We start from the raw sequence: 16,418 nt of genomic DNA on the forward strand, positions 1-16,418 counted from the left end.
AAAATCAAATGACTAGGTGTGTGGACTGTTCTTCACAACAGTCTTTTCCTTGTCTGTTGAGAGAGACAGGGATGCACTTGTCAGGGACTTCCTGGACTTCCTGCTGGAGCTGACATTCTGGTGACATTAGCGATGGAGTATAAATCCTAATTCACCGGAAAACTCCCTTTCCCCGCATTCTTCCTTGTCTGTCCCTTTGTCCCTGCCAACTTTGTGTCAGAGACGACCTGTTACATGATTCCTTTTTAAAACGGCTCTTGGCTGCCTTGCTGTTCCAACCCACTGCCCATCTGCTGGCTCCAGGCAACCTTGGTGCTGGGTGGGGTGGGGCATCTCCAGAGTGAGAATGGAAAGATGTGAATGGCCTCTGTCCTGACAGAGGCAGTTTCATTACCCTACATGTCCTGGAAACCCTGCCTCTGGTTCAAGCAGACTCCAATCTTGGTTATTGCCAGAAGGGAGTGAGCAGCCAGCCTTGGCATCCTTCTGTGAGTGGCTGTGCCGTGAGTCATGGGGCAGTCTCCAGCAAAAGGCATGAGGTAGGCACAGAGGAGGAAGTTTGGACTTTGTCTTATGGCAAATGTGCTTTCTGGCCCAGAGCTTGAGACAGTGACCCCGGCCCATCACCCCAGCTATTTGTGAGTTTGAGGTCAGTCAGGTAGTTTAGCAATTCAGAACAGACTTTAAAAATGGGACAGGGAAGGGTTGGATCTGTGGCCCCACCATGCTTACCGAGTGCCTGAGGACCCTGGATTAAATCCTAGTACTGAGGAACATGGGAGAGTGAGGTATAGGATGCATATCCCAGAAAGGGAGCTTGTGTTTGACCTTTCTAAGGCAGAGGGGAAGCCAGCAGACTGAAGAGGGTCACTGGGACCCTGGAACTTATCGGTGGCACTGAAACACCTCTGCGGCAGGGGGAAGGGAAGCCTTGGGATTATAGGTTGTTCAGTAAGTCCTTTCAGCTGAGGCCCTAGTGCTGTCTGGTGGCAGGGCCTGTGACAACAGACTTAGACATTGCCTCAGGATGGAAAGATCATGCTGGTTCCATATTTCCCTCTCATTTCAAGGAGCAGTGGGGCCCGCGTGCATAAATCTTTTCCATTGTGCAAACCTTCTCTCATTGAGCCAGGGAGCCTCAGACACAGTCTTCAAGTGGCTTATTAATGTCACTAACAAGGCATCTTTATTTTTATTTGAATTGGCCAAATGAAATGTTCTACACAAGGCAAACATTTCACCATGTTTAAATTTAAATTAAAGATAAAAAGTGAGTCCAGGTCTACATATAAATCTCCAGGTACCACACACACATTTAAGACATCAATTTTAAGTTAAATAAGTTCAATCATTAGAGACTCTGTGACCTCTTTTATCCCTAACTTTGTTCTAGAGTCCAACTTAATATTGGATATGACATTGGATGGTTCACTAGGACAAAGCAAGTGTCCAGACTCTTCGGACATGAGCTTTCAGATGCTCAGGGTCTAAAGCGGAGGTGGAAGGGTTGCAATCAGAACAGCAAGAGCGTGGAAGTCAGGGTTTGACCTTCTGCCATTGTTCCGGTTTACCCAGAGTGTCAGGAACAGGAGAGCAGAATCTACAGAGCAGCAGAAGCAAGGCTGAGACCCAAACACTTCCAACTCATTCTTGTGCTGAGACCTGGTAATTCTCAACATAATCTTAAGGTAGAATTCACCACTGAGTTTCTGCTTTCATTAAGAAGACTGGGTTAATTTAAACCTCTTAATTAGGAAACAAGACTTCTGGGGGCAGAATTTAAGCCACAGATGAGAAATACATACAGTCTGTGTTACCGAGCACTGCATAGGCTGATACCACTAGCCAGTCTCTGCATGCAGTGTCTGCACGCTGATGCCTCATCTCCACACTGTGATCCAGGCAGCCTCTCCCGGGCCACTGCAGACAAAGATTCTTTGCTAATTTCCAGCCTTCCGTGTTCTGTATTTTGTGTGAAGGAGAAGATATAATATGGGCATCAAAGTTGGACACCTAGAGTTAGGTGACTTCAATCTGATCACTTAATCTTTTTGAGTTAGTATCAATGTACACAGTGGGTAAATTCACCTAAGTTAGTTGTTAGACTAGCTTAATTCATGCAAGGTGTTCAACACTGTGCCTGCACAGGGCAGGTAAGCATTAAACAAAGAATAGCTCTGATTACTATTATTTCTTACAGGATCATTTTTAAATGATAGTAAATATTAGTTTGAGCCACAGGAAATTGATTTTCAGCTGTTTCAACCTACAAAGATGGTGATTTCTTCTGGTTTCATCTATGCAGGATCTCTCTCTCTCTCTCTCTCTCTCTCTCTCTCTCTCTGTGTGTGTGTGTGTGTGTGTGTGTGTGTGTGCGTGTGTGCATGTGTGTGCATGTGTGTGCTTTGTTTTATTTTGAGACAGGATCTTGCTAGTCTGCCCAGGCATGTCTCAAACATGTAATCCTCCTGACTAAACCTCTTGAGGTACTGGGATCCTTGTTCTTTGCACCCATCTTAATTATCTAATGCACAGTGATGCATTTCATTTGAATCACTTCTTTGTTCCAACGTTGTCAGATTCGTCTCTCCATTTAAAAACTTTCTTAAATCAGTTATTTTAGAGAAGTCCCACATGCTGCTGTCAAGTCACATACCGCCATCCAGATGCCCCAGTGTCTCAATCTGTAAATTGGGGACCACAGTGCTTTCTTATCAGAGGTTATGTAATGGTGAGAAGAGACAATGATGGGAGAATGCTCTCTGGGTTGAAGTCACTGCACAAAAGCTGGCCAATTGCTCCACGGCACAAAATATCAGACATTAAATTTAACATTGGCATTTTAAGTACCTTTCTATAGAAAAGAACGCACCTAAAAGAAGAGAGCTCATGCAGTCATGCCCAGGTCAGCAAAGCAGAGTGACAATGATAAAGTAGATATTAGAACAGATGATGAAGCGCTTTGTATTTCATCAAGGGAAAACAGACATGGAATGGGAAAAGTAAGAACTGTTGTGTTCTGAGTACCTCAGGACCAAACTTTTACATTTACACCAGAAACCATACATCTTGGGAAAACTCACAAAGAAGACAGATCAACTGCCTTCTGTTTTCCTTGGAAGGCTTTCAAACAGGCCAGGGAAGTTTGCTTTTGGTATAGTTTTGCCTTAAAGTAGGGACATAACTTTTGTAATTGACTAATACGGCTTTAAGATCAATGGCTTTAGCAGTTCTGAGGAACGGCTTTCCTGCCTTCTGAGGATGTTACTTTCCATGTCCCATGCCAGAGTGTAAGGAATGATGATGTGTGTGGACCAGCGACCAGCAGAGGGGAGGGTGGCTCAGTCTCAGTCCTCAACTCTTCTCTCTCCCAGTGAACCTTGGCCAATGCAAGGCGCCATGAAAGGTGGACTTTAGTCGGCTTCAAAGGCGCCATTGGTGGCTCCCACATACTCAGACTTCTTCTTGTGCCTGGTCCACATTTTTCGCAGGATGCCAGGGACTCCACAGGAAACACTGCCTGTTAGTGGCAGGGAGGCTTCTGCTCCTTGGGGAAGGGCTGGGTACTCTTCTGCTATCTTCTTGAGGTGTCTGGATCTAAAACCAAAGATGGAGTGGGGTGGGGATGCAGTAGGAAAGACAATTACTTCACTGAGCCAGACTTAAGTTGTAACTTTGAGGAGAGTGTTCTCTCAGCCAGAGTTCTCCTCTCCTCCTCCAGCCTATGACCATGTCCTGCATAGCTGGACGGTCACTGTACAACACCCACAGGAATGTCTCTGTGGCCCATCTAAGATGGGATACAAAGAGATGACCATGAGCACAGTGGTTTATGGGATCTGGGCTGTTGTCTCGCTTGCCTAACCAGTAGAAATCACTGAGGAATGGGGCGGTACATCAGTGGTAGAGTGCTTGCCCAAGTTGGCTTGGATTTGATCTCTAGCATTGAGAGATAGACAGATGAGGTGGGTGAGTGGTGGCTGGGTTTAGAGAAACCATGCAGCTCTGTAGCCTAGAAAGCTTGACTTCCATCAGTGCTTGGCATAGTCTTTCTGGTCTACCTGAGCAGTCTACAACAGCCCCTGTCCCCCAGGAAGAAAAATGCTAACAAATAAAATCCAAGCCAAATGGGTTCAAACAAATAAACAAACAAACAACTCCCTCCAGTTAAATCCCAATACATCAAATGGCACATAACTTGGTTTTTACAGTTCTTTCTAGGGGAATTCTAAGATTCAGAAGGGCTTTATCCTGAAGGTTCCCACTTTAACTCCCAGGGTTCCACTTCCTTTGGTCAATATGAGCTATGCTTTGTCTGCTGTTCAACAACTCATCTTGAAAACCAATCTCCATTTGAGATATGAAGAGACCAGGGACCACACTTGTATTCTCAGCCCTGGAGAGGCAAAAACAGCAGATCTCAAGTTCAAGCTAGATTGGATGATGCTCTACCTCAAAATTCAAACAAGGGCTGCAGATACAACTCAGTGGAAGAATATCTGCCTCACACATGTAAGCCTTGATTCTAATCCCAGCATCCAAAATAAAAAGAGGAAAGACCAGAATAGGACATTTTAGATTAAGTTTTGCCTCATGAAGGGATTAACAGATTCTTGGGATAGTAGGTTATCTCAAGAATGGGTGTGCCATAAAAGCCAGTTTGAATATCTCTCTCATATGTTTTCCTGTCTCTGGTTGTATAAATGTCCTGCACAACCTCTGGACTCTGTCTACAGAGACGCCATCACTGGCACTGGATCACACCCAAATTAACCTCTCTTTTTTATGCTATACCACTTGGTGGTATTTTGTAATTAGCAAAAGAAAATAGATTAAGACGTTGTTGTAGCTTGTGTCCTGAGCTTGCTGTACAGTTTCCCAATCACTGAATTAGACAATTCTCAAAAAATGTAAGCAGTTGAGTTAAGCTTTATATACTGGTGAGTTTCTGTCAGCTTGAAATAAGCTAGAGTCACCACAAAGGAGGGAATCTTAATTGAGAATAAGCTTCCATAGATTAAATGGAGCTGTAAAGCATTTTCTTAGAGACTGATGGGGGGGGGGGTTGCCCAGCCTATAGGGATGGTGCCGTCCCTGGACTGCAGCTCCTGGGTTCTATAAGGAAGCAGGCTGAGCAAGCCACGACGACGAGTGAGCCGTTGAGCTTACCCTCTGTGCTCTCTGCATCAGCTCCTGCCTCCAGCTTCCTGGCCTGACTGACTTCCCTTCCTTACTTCCTACAGAGTACAAGTGTAAACTGAATAAACCTTTTCCTCCCCAAGTTGCTCTTGGGAAGTTGCCCACGTTATTACAGCAATAGAGACCCTAACTAAGACGTGTGCCACACCTTCCCTCCTCCCTGTTTCTTTTCAGACAAGGTGTCATGGACTCCAGACTGGCCTTAAACTTACTCTGGTAGCCAAGATGGCCTTGCAGTTCTGGTTCTCTTGCCTCTGGAATCATTGGTATGAACCACCATGCAGGGCTCTCTCTCTCTTTCTCTCTCTCCATCTTCCTTCCTCTCCCTCTCTCTCCTTTTTTTATTTACTTGGTGTGTATTTTGAAACATGACCTTTGTATGTAGCCCAGGCATGGCTTTGAACTCTTGGCACTGCCTCCTGAATGCTGGGATTATGGGCATGGACTCTCATCTGGCTCTACATATGACTTTGCCTAATTTCCATTATGGCCACTCAAGAAATCTCCACTTGGGGAGATTTAAAGCAATCAAATTATTAAATATTAAATATTGACATAGAGACAACTTAGGTCAGGGCCATGTACACCTGTAGGCTTCTTTTTCTTTGTTTAAGATTTACTTTATTATTCTAATTTTATATGTGCATGTATGTGCCTCTGTGTGTACATGAGTGGAGATATGTTTGGAGGCCAGGAGCATTTGGAGGCTTTGGAGCTGAAGGTACAAGGTAGTTAGAGAAGCCTGGCCTGGATGCTGGCGATCAAACTTGGGTCCTCTGTGAGAGCAGTACTTGCTCGTAACCACTGGGCCATCTCCCCGCCTGTTTTTAAATTGATGAGAATGATTTGCTCAAAGACAGGGTCAGTGGAAGTGCCAGGCTATAGAAGGAAGATCTGAGTTCAAAGCCTTCATTTTCCATCATCACCTTAACCCCGATGTCACAACCTGCAGTGTGGAAGGAGGTCATCGAGGTGTAACAGTCCATATCGAATTGCAGGCTCTGGTTGTCGTCCCGTACTGAAGGCCTGTGGCTATTCAGGGAATAACCTTCTTGCTATCTTAGGCTGGCTATTTATCAGATGGAGTTAACCAGGGCCGAGGCTACAGTTTATTTAAGAACCTGTGCTTTATTGTTTGTTTGTTTGTTTGTTTTGCAGCATTGGAGATGAAAGCCAGGACCTCACACAAGCTAGCCAGGTGCTGCATACCTAGCCTGAAAAAATATTTGATACATTTCTTTACCTGTGGGTGAGGGTCCCTAAAAGAATTCATGAGTCCTTCCTGACTCCATCTACAAAGGTTCTGGATATGACTCCCGATTACATTTATCTGATTAAACAGAGCCCCAAGAGCAGTGTTAACGAGGCGGAAACCATGAAAAGTACTCCAGCTTGTTCCCAGGCAAGCAGTTAATATGTAGATAGCTGGGCATGGGATTGCAGGCCTCGTTACAAGGTAGTTTACAGCTGCCATGGGTTTCGTTGTGCATAATACATGTGTGAAGAGTTGGCCACCTGCTCTTCTCCTGCTCTGAGGGATGGATGGGTGGGGCGCTGCCCAGCAGCACAGCAGGAGAGCAGTATACTCACCCTCTTCCCAGAACAGCTCCATGTTCAGAGCCCTTGGCTGCCACCTCCACCCCAGCTGGAGCTTTCGCTGAGATCCTGGTCACTGGAGGAATCTGTGTTTTAAACAAGTGGGGAAAGAATTGAGAACGGTACCATGTTCCCACTCTGGCATTTCTTGGAGCCATTTCTAAGAGGGATGTCTAAAGGTACCCATCCCTCAGCCCGGGCGACAGTTCTCCCGTAGTCCTCCCCTAGTCAGCATCAGACATGCTGGAGGCCTTCTGTGGTGCCAACCCCACCCAGTGTCTGATTCAGCAGGCTGGACGTTGCCTGGGGTTGCTGAATTGAACAAAGTCTGTGAAACAGTTGGTCCTGGGACTCTAGCTTACAGACCCGTGACAGAGCCATTCGTTCTTCCAAGAGAGCTGTCACCCTTTCCCTTCCACTGCTGGTTTCTGACTGTCAGTCCTGTAGCGTTTGTCTTCAGCCGTGCTGCCCGCACCAGCCTTTCCGTTTGCTTTCTTGTACCTTTCAAATAATGGTGCACTCAGACCTTGTGTGTGCCCAGGCCTGCTACACAGTCCATGTCTTGCCTGGACTCTGGAACCATCCTCAACCCAACACCTCAGCATGGAAGACTCAGGCCAACTCTTCCTCTTTCTCCTTGAGGTCTTGCAAGGCCGACTTGTAGCCCTGCCCTTTATGACTGTGCAAGTCAGCGGAACCAGGCCCACTTCCAGGAAGCTCCCTGCCTTTTCTACTGCTGACCCTTAGTTCTGCATGTCTTTCTCTCGTTACTGTCTCCATCCCTAGACAAATTGCATAACAAGTGGGAGAGTCTGGGACTGATCCTTCCTCATCCCTGTGTTGAACTGAAACTTAACTGATGGCCTAATCAGGGCTAAGTCCAGCAGTTGCTTCATCAATGGGCATACACTGTGATTTGTCCTTCTGTTCCAAGCCTCATCAAAGTGTTAAGTCACCACATTTCCTGAAGTCTCTGGAAAAACTCCAGGTCAAGGACACCATTATTTACCCCTGTGGGGAAGGTTGAGGGCAGGGTTACTGCGCCACCTTGTGGCCTCTCCCTAGTTGCTCCTCATCATGCCAATGACTCAGCTAACATAGCCCTTAGCGCCTTAGCTCTCGGAGGGAATGCTGGTCCCTGCCCCTCCCTTAGTTCTATCCCATCTACGTCAGCACTGAATCAGATTTAGATGGGCAGGCCCTGAGTCTCTCTCCTGCCTCTGCACAACGAGCATCAGATGAGTGATGGAGCATAGCTTCACTTTTTCCAGGCCCATGGCAATGCTGAGTGTGCCTCTTTATCTTCTCCCCCCACCTCCACTACCCCAGCTTTCTTTGGTTCCTTAGTAGGTACAGCTGGCTCATCTGTCACGGGCACAATCTAAACCTCCCCTGAAGCCTAGGAGCTGGAATCCCAGGCTGCTAGATTCCCTGTGTGCTTACTAAAATCCTTGGATTAGGTCTCTTGCCCAGAGCGTGAATACCCATATTTGTCTAATTTGTTCCATGAGGATGAGGGCCTGGCCCTGAATGCTTCTGTCGTCTTTTCTAGTTATCATGTTGAACAGCAGGTGCTGCAAGAGCCTAGTACATCTGAGATAATCTCCACGCTTTCCTCTGTAGCCCTGGCCTTCCCACCCTCATCGTAGAACTCCCAAGACTGTCTTCCTTCCCTCTGCCGGCTGCCTCGTCATCCTATTTTCTGCATATGAGGTTGGAGAGGAGACTTCCTTGACAACCATTTCTCTCATCCCCACCCTTTGTGTACTTTTTCCAATACAAAGATCTTACTAAAATCCTTGGATTAGGTCTCCTGCCCAGAGCGTGAATACCCATATCTGTCTAAATTGTTCCACAGGGATGAGGGGCTGGCCCTGAATGCATCTGGCATCTCCTGGTTTTCATGTTGAACAGCAGCTGCTGCTAGAGCCTGCTGTGTCTGAGATCATCTCCACACACCACTGACTCTCTTAGGTGATAGGGAACCCCACACTCATCCCTAGAAGAGCATGGAGGAGAAGAAGACATAAACATGGGAACATGTCCCCTAATCCTTCTTTAAGACAGGACAAACTGTTCAACTTCAGGATGGGCAGAGGGTAGAAAAGTGTCCACCTTGCTCCGAGCCACATGCTTGCTGGGATAGTCCACACACCCTAATGGAGTGAGGAAGAGAAAAGTTGAGCCATTTGCACCCAGTTGAGACTCATCCGTGTGGGCAACTCGAACTCTAGAGCCTGCACATGAAAGCGTTAAGCCTGGATCTTAGTTCCGTCGTCCCCTCCACCTAAGGACCTCCCTTCTCTCAAGACCGGTATTGATCCCTAATATACATCTTACCTTTCAGTCCTCAAATCTCAGTGAACCTGACCTGTAAAGGTCAGCAGTCCCCTGTCCTGAAATGACAAGTTGTTATGGACTGAATGTTTGTGCCTGACTTAAAGTCATTTGTCATGGCCCTACCTATCCTGTAGTGTGATGGTGTTTAGAAGTGGAACCTCTGAGCAGTAACTAGGTTTAGATGAAGATACTGAGGGTGGAGCCTCTATGATGATATTAGTGTCCCACAAGAAGAAAGAGATTTCTGCAGTGCTTCTATTTGTATGAATAGAAAACACTTAGCAAGAACACATCCAAATGCAAGGCAAGAGGAGAACCCTCTCCAGACACTGAATCTGCTGTAAGCAAATGTTGCAGTGCCGTGGACTATGGCATGTGTAGCAGCCAAGCTGAGAGACTAGTGTTCTGGGCTTGTGTGGTGAGTATACAGCCCCTCTTAGTGCTAGGACCCACCCAGAGCTGCACCTGGGAGTTAACTGGGCATTGCTATCTGCCCAGACCCTTTGGGTCTTCCTCCATGCATGAGAAGTTAGCAAGTCATGGCTTCTGTTTACATATGAGCTGAATTCCGGTTGAGAACTAGGAGCAGCCAGTAATGTATCCTAAGTACACAGAAGAGCTGCTAGTTCCAAGAGCAAAGAACCCCAGTGCTGCTTTCTTAACAATCTTTGGCCCAGGGCAAAGGACAGGATCTCTTTCTGGCACCAGAAAGACATGAGAAGTTCTGAGCACAGCACGTACAATGAATCTGGCTTACTTTACTTACCAAGGACTTTCCATATGCCCGAGTCCCACACAGATTCGACGCTTTGGGTTCAGAAGTCCCCACTGTGAGATTGAACAGAAGAGACATTATTCAGTTGTACTCCTAGTTCTGCCTCCCTCTGCTCCTGAATCAATTATCTTGCTAGCCATCCAGTCAAAGAGGGAATTTCTCTGGGCCTTTGTACCAGGCAGTGAAGGACTAGGTTGCTGGTCAGGCCATGCTAACTGCCAAGTGGGGTCAGCCCTACCCCCGACACTCTTCCACTTCAGCAGCTATGACAAGCATGCCATTGTGGGATGTTCAGATGGAGGAGGCCACACGTGTGCAGGCAGGAAGACGCCACACGTGTGCAGGCAGAAGGCAGGTATGGGCAGTATGTGTGCTTCCAGCTCGGTTTTGCTGGGAGCCTCAAACTGCTGGAAAAAATCAAGTCAATTAAAACACAGCATTTAGCATTGTGTCTGCATGCAGTAGATGCTCACAGAATGCGGCCTCGGCACTTCCTACTTTCCTAAGACCTCAGCTCACAGGAAATGGGTTAAAAGAATGAGTCTTGTTATTATGGTATTTTCATGTGCACTTCACTCAAACCCATCCTCCTCCCCCCCACCACTTCCCACCTTAGCCTTCTCCCCTCTCTGCCGCATCCCAGGCTTGTCTGCTTCTGTCTCACAAGTATTTGCTTGCCCTCCTTTCCTGCTCCCCCCCTCACTTAGATCTCGTCTTCCTGTCTCATAGTCTCTTTTCTAATTTCACCACACACATGCCTATATAAGAAACTGTATGGGGGCTGAAGAGATGGCTCAGCGGTTAAAAGCACTGACTGCTCTTCCAAAGGTCCTGAGTTCAAATCCCAGCAACCACATGGTGGCTTACAACCATCTGTATAGCTACAGTGTACTCATATTCATAAAATAAATAGATAAATCTTTAAAAAGAAAAAAAAAAAGAAACTGTAGGAGCTGGAAGATGGCTTGGTTGGTAGAAACGCCTGCATTGCACACCTGGTGACTGGGTTTGGATGTCAGGAACCCATATAGATCTGTAAATTTGGTAGATGGCCTTAGAGTGGACTAGGTATGCCCCAAACCCAACCCAACAGCATTTCATCACAGTAGCTGAGCTTAAATGGTTACACATGTCCGATGGATTGCTGGCTGGCGGGGCTGGAAACAACTTACTAGCTAAGTGAGAACCAATTGACTCATCGGTGGACTGGGCTGTTTTCTGGGCTTTTTTGTAGATGCTGCCTGCCAGTAGTGTTGGTTAAGTGATGAACCTGCTCCGGGAGTTGCCTAATTTGTGAATCTTTTTTTCCTATGGTTTTACCCAAAGACAGATGCTACTAAATTCAGTTGGTCTAGGAAAATTCCCCTTTAACCCTGCCAAGTTCAAACCACAAAAAGTGGTATGCTTGAATAATTAGAATCACCAGCCTATCTTCAAAGTGTGCCAGGCTTTGAGCTGGTCATAAACTGCCCAGTAATGGATGGCCTCATTACCTGTAGGCCCCACATTCATAGTTAAAAAGTACTTCAAATATTGCATTTGTGGGGCTGGGAGTTTGGGCCAGTGATGGGCGACTTGCTCAGGACAGGGAAGACCCTGGATTCAATACCCAGCACGGTAACAATAACAATAGTAATGATGAAATTGCATATATATAGGGAGGCATGGTAATACATGCATGTAGCATGGTAGCACATGCACATGCACATGCATGTAATCCCAACATTGGAAAGTGAAGGTGGGAGGAGGAAGAGTTCAGAGCAGGTGAGTCCAAGACACATTGCAGATCACAAGACTCTCAAAAAAAAAAATCCTGTACTGAACAAGTACATACTTAATTTCCTTGTTGCCCTAGCCTAAACAATACACTATAAGTTTGACTTTTATAATGTTTATATCACATGAGGCATTTAAGCAATCATCTACAGACAATTTAAAGCAGACAGAAAGACAAATGTGTATATGCATTTACTGTGCCATTTTACATGAGGGAGTTGAGCATTGCAGAATCTTAAATGGGTCTTGAAACCAGTTGTGCCTGATCTGGGGACAGCTGCACCTCATTTGATCCCTGCCGTCACCATAAGGGGAGGAGGTGCCATGATAGTGTACATGTTCCAGTTGGGGAAACAAAGGCACTGGTGACACAGAACCATTCATCTGAAGGCAGATGTGCTGCTTTGGATGAGATGTTCCTATATTCACAGGCATTTAAATATTTGGTCCCCAATTGGTACCCCTGTTTGGGTAGGCTTAGGAGATGCAGCTTTGCTGGTAGAAGCGTATCGCTGGGGATGGGCTTTGGGAGTCTAAAGACTTGTGTTATTTTAAGTTCGCTCTTTCTGTTTCCTGTTTTCAGTTTGAGATGTGAGTTCTCAGGCACATCTGATGTTCTAGCCACCATGTTTGCTGTCTGACACCCTGTCCTTGTTTATGGTTACTAGCCCTCTGGAACTATAAACCCAGAATAAACCCTTCCTTGTGCAAGTTGCCTTGATCATGGTGTTTTATCACAGCAACAGAAGAGCAGCTGAAGAGCCAGGTGAAGATGGTTTCAGGGATTATTAGACTCTCAAAGGCCCAGGGACACTGGTCAAGGGACAACATATTCTAATTCAGAAGGAGATGGAGTTCTGTACACAGAGTAAGAAATCCACAGAAAGAGCATTAACGAAGGTTCCAATGCAATGGACTAGGCCATCAGGGTTACGTAAGGCAGAATAACCCTGAGCTACAGGGTTAGGATGGTAAGGACAAGGTGTCCTGGGAGCTGGCCATGGGATGCCATCATGGCTTGAAGGGCATGTGGGCAGGAAGAGACGACAGTGTGGAAAACAAAAGATGACAGAGGAAGCCCCCTGTCTTAGGAAGGATATTCTGGGAACTTTGGAGAGGGAGAGGGCCTGGGGGCTGAGGCCCCCATTGTCCACATATGTGAGACGTGGTGCATCTGCGGCTGGGAAGTTTGAGGTAAGTTACAAAAGTGGCAAGGCAGGAGCTCTCTGGGGTGACACTGCCAGCTTAGTGGTGGGGAGGTTACAGAAGCACTAGGGAGGAAGCTGGAGACTGTCTGGGAAGCTGGACAGTCATGCTCCGTAAAAGGTGACACCTTTTAGCTTGTTTTGATAAGCTGGTTCTGAGGTGCTCTAGTTCATCTCTGGGAAAAAGTGCTGTAAATAGTTTTCCATGCCCAGGAGGTGGGCACTGTCCCTTTCCAGCATCCGAGACTGCGAGAATGTCTTAGTTGGTTCTACCTATCGCATCCCTGTGGTCTCCAAGTTTCCTTACCCCTCTCCTACCTGAGATGTCTGTAGCACCCAAGAGCCTTGTCCTACAGTTCAGAGAAAGAGGAAGGCCCTAGATCTGAGGTCCCTAGAGACATGCAGAAGGAAGTAAGAATTGATACCCATGGGCTGGTGCCTAGCCTTTCCTTGGAGAACATCAAGGTTTGGCTTTGGCTCAGCAACACTCCTCCTACCCATCCTGGAATCTATCAGATTGGAAGCTCTGAGGGAATTGAATCAATGCCCAGCTGAATCTATTTTTTTTCCACCCAAACCTGACTAACACATTCCTGCATGAGCTGACTGTCACATGTTGGGCGGACTTTCCATTTCATAACCTATTGCTCTTGTCTTCAGAATAAAGACGGGCTTTGCAGTATGAGAGGACACTAACTACCTGCAAAGTTGTGAAAGCAGCCAACCATAGTAATGCACTCATAGTCCTAGCTCTTGGGATGCTGAGGCAGGAGAATCATGAGTTTGAGGCCAGCTTGGATTGCATTATGAGATACTATTTTTTAAAAACTATAAAAGTGACCCCTGCACTAGATATTAGTGCTGTGTGTGATACAGCACTGACCATTACACCAGGAGACTGGATATTGTACCTTGTCTTTGTGACTGCCAAGGAATGTCACCTTGCATGAGTCAAACAATTTCTACAGTGTTGGTTTTTCTGTCCTGTGAACTGGCAGGGAGTGACGGCAGTTGGTCAAATGGAAGATTAGAAAAACCACAATCTGCCTTGCAGCATGGTTGAGGTGTGTATGTGTGTGTGTGTGTGTGTGTGTGTGTGTGTGTGTGTGAGAGAGAGAGAGAGAGAGAGAGAGAGAGAGAGAGAGAGAATGATTGATATGCTTTAATTTTGGAATTCCTAGTAATATAACATGTGTTTTTCCAACATAGTTCCAGGGACCCCATTTTGAAAATCACTGCGTTAACTTCTTTCTAAACCCCTGCTACTCAGTCTGTTGGCCCTGTAGCTGCAAGAGCAGTGTCATATCAGAAATGAAACCCCAGGACCCATCAGTGGGACAGGGTCCTTAGGGGTTAAAATCTGCTCCAGGGAAAGCCCCCTAGCCGATTCTTGTATCCACAAAAGCTTGAGAAGCATGGATTCTGAATTCACTTTGGGATTTTTGGAGCAAAGAGGAATATTCTGCTTATTTCTCTCTTTCCACACACACGCATCCACCCACTCACCTGTATATACATAGACCTAGAGAAAAAAATCTATCTCCTCTTAATTTGCAAGTCAGACCATGGCTTTTCTAATGCTTCCAGTCTGTTTACACGGATGCAACCGGTATTAGCTGAAAATAAGGCTAAGCTTTTTCTTCTGGTGCCTTCGATCCTAAGCACAGGGTGCGACCAAAGCACCCCAGTGTGACACTGAGGAAAAGCAACGGTTAGAGCAGACAACCACAAGGAATCTTGGAAAAAAGGAGGCTCACGGAATGGGAAAAGATTGTTAAAGAACATAGTCAGTAGAGAATTATGTCAGTTCCTGTAAAACACAAAATTGTCAATGCTTAATTGTTAATGCTTCCCTTCCTCCTTCCCTCCCTCCTTCCTTCCTTCTTCTCTCCTTCTCTCCCTCCTTCCCTCCCTCCCTCCTTCCTTCTTCCCTCCCTCCCTCCTTCCTTCTTCCCTCCTTCCCTCCCTCCCTCCTTCCTTCTTCCCTCCCTCCTTCCTTCTTCCCTCTTTCCCTCCTTTCCCTCTCCCTCCCTCCCTTCCCTCCCTCCCTTCCCCCTCTCTCCCTTCCTTCCTTTTTTCCTTCCTTCCTGTGTGTACACAGATGTGTGTTCATGTTAGTGTATGTGGGTGCATGAAGGACAGCATACAAAGGGCAGAAGTTAACCTCAGGTGTCTTTCTTTTGATGCCGTCCGCTTTGTTTTTGAGACAGTCTTCCACTGAGATCCGAAGCTTGCATATAAGGCTGGCCAGGAAGCCCTCAGTTTCTCCTACCTCTGGCTCCCATCTCTGGCTCCAGCACTGGGTTAGAATCACACCGTCACACCTAGCTTTTTATGCAGGGATCTGGATATTGGACTCAGGCCCTGATATTTGTATCACAAATACTTATCAGTTGAGCTGTCTCCCAGCTCCTGGTTTTTGTTTGTTTTTGAGGTAGGCTATCCTCCCGAAGCCCGAGGCTGACCTTGAACTTATGACCCTTCTCTTGTCTCAGCTTCCCAGATGCTGAGATTACAAGTGTATGCCATTCAGAAAATGTGGTTCATTTACAGAATGGAATGCTACTCTGCTATTAAGAATGAGGACATCTTGAGCTTGGCAGGTAAATTGATGTAACTAGAAAATATCATCCTGAGTAAGGTAACTCAGACCCAAAAAGACATACATGGTATGTACTCACTAATAAGTGGATATTAGCCAAAAAAGTACAGAATACCTGAGATAACAGTCCACAGAACTCAAAAAGAAAAGTCAACAAGCTGAAGTGCCCAAGTGAGGACATCTCAGTGCACTTGGGAGGGATGAGAAAGCAATCACAAGTGGGGAGGGAGGGAGGGACCTGGGAGGGAAAGTGGAAAGGGTGGGGGAGTTGGGTGGGGGGAGGGGAACCTGATCTGGTATTTGGTGAGGGAGCAGAAAGCAAGGAAACAGGCAACCTCGGGAGATAGGAGGTTGAGGGGGACGCATCCAGAATGCACTGAGATCTGAGGTGAGAGACTCTCAGGACTAAAAGGGAGGGACCTTAGTAGGAGAGGGAACTTTACAGAGCCCACCTCCAGCAGGAAGATAGGGGATCAAACGAGGGAGGCAGGGCATCCCACAGTCACAACTGATCCGTAATTGTTCCTGTCTGAAAGAATTACAGGGAGAAATGGAGAGGAGCCTGAGGAAAAGAAAGTCCAGGGACAGGCCCACAGTGGGACCAGCTCAAGGGGAGGTCCCAGGACCTGACACTATTACTGAGGCTATGGAGTGCTCACAATAAGGGACCCAGCATGACTGGACTCCAGAAGACCCAACAAGCAGCTGAAAGAGTCAGATGCACATATTTGCACCCAATGAATGGACAGAAGCAGCTGACCCCTGCTGTTGAACTAGGGGAAGGCTGAATGAAGCTGAGGAGAAGGGCGACCCTGTAGGAGGACCAGCAGTCTCACTTAATCTGGACCCTGAGATCTCTCAAACACTGGATCACCAAACAGGCAGCATACACCAGCTGATATGAGGCCCCCAACACACATACAGT

At 46.7% G+C, this 16,418-nt stretch overlaps 1 protein-coding gene across 1 annotated transcript in view; it reads right to left on the minus strand.

Moving 5' to 3' along the window:
- Nucleotides 1-1,184: 1,184 nt before the first annotated feature.
- The window catches only part of Vxn (vexin), a 31,209-nt gene continuing 15,975 nt past the window's right edge, over nt 1,185-16,418 (minus strand). The window contains exons 4-6 of the mRNA XM_052175981.1: nt 9,902-9,963; nt 6,790-6,881; nt 1,185-3,597 (exon numbers count right to left, since the gene is read on the minus strand). Of these exons, the coding sequence (XP_052031941.1) occupies nt 3,414-3,597; nt 6,790-6,881; nt 9,902-9,963 (338 nt within the window). The 3' untranslated portion in view covers nt 1,185-3,413. The remainder of the gene's footprint in view (nt 3,598-6,789; nt 6,882-9,901; nt 9,964-16,418) is intronic.

This window comes from Apodemus sylvaticus, chromosome 3 (assembly GCF_947179515.1).
Source record: "Apodemus sylvaticus chromosome 3, mApoSyl1.1, whole genome shotgun sequence".
NCBI lineage: Eukaryota > Metazoa > Chordata > Mammalia > Rodentia > Muridae > Apodemus > Apodemus sylvaticus.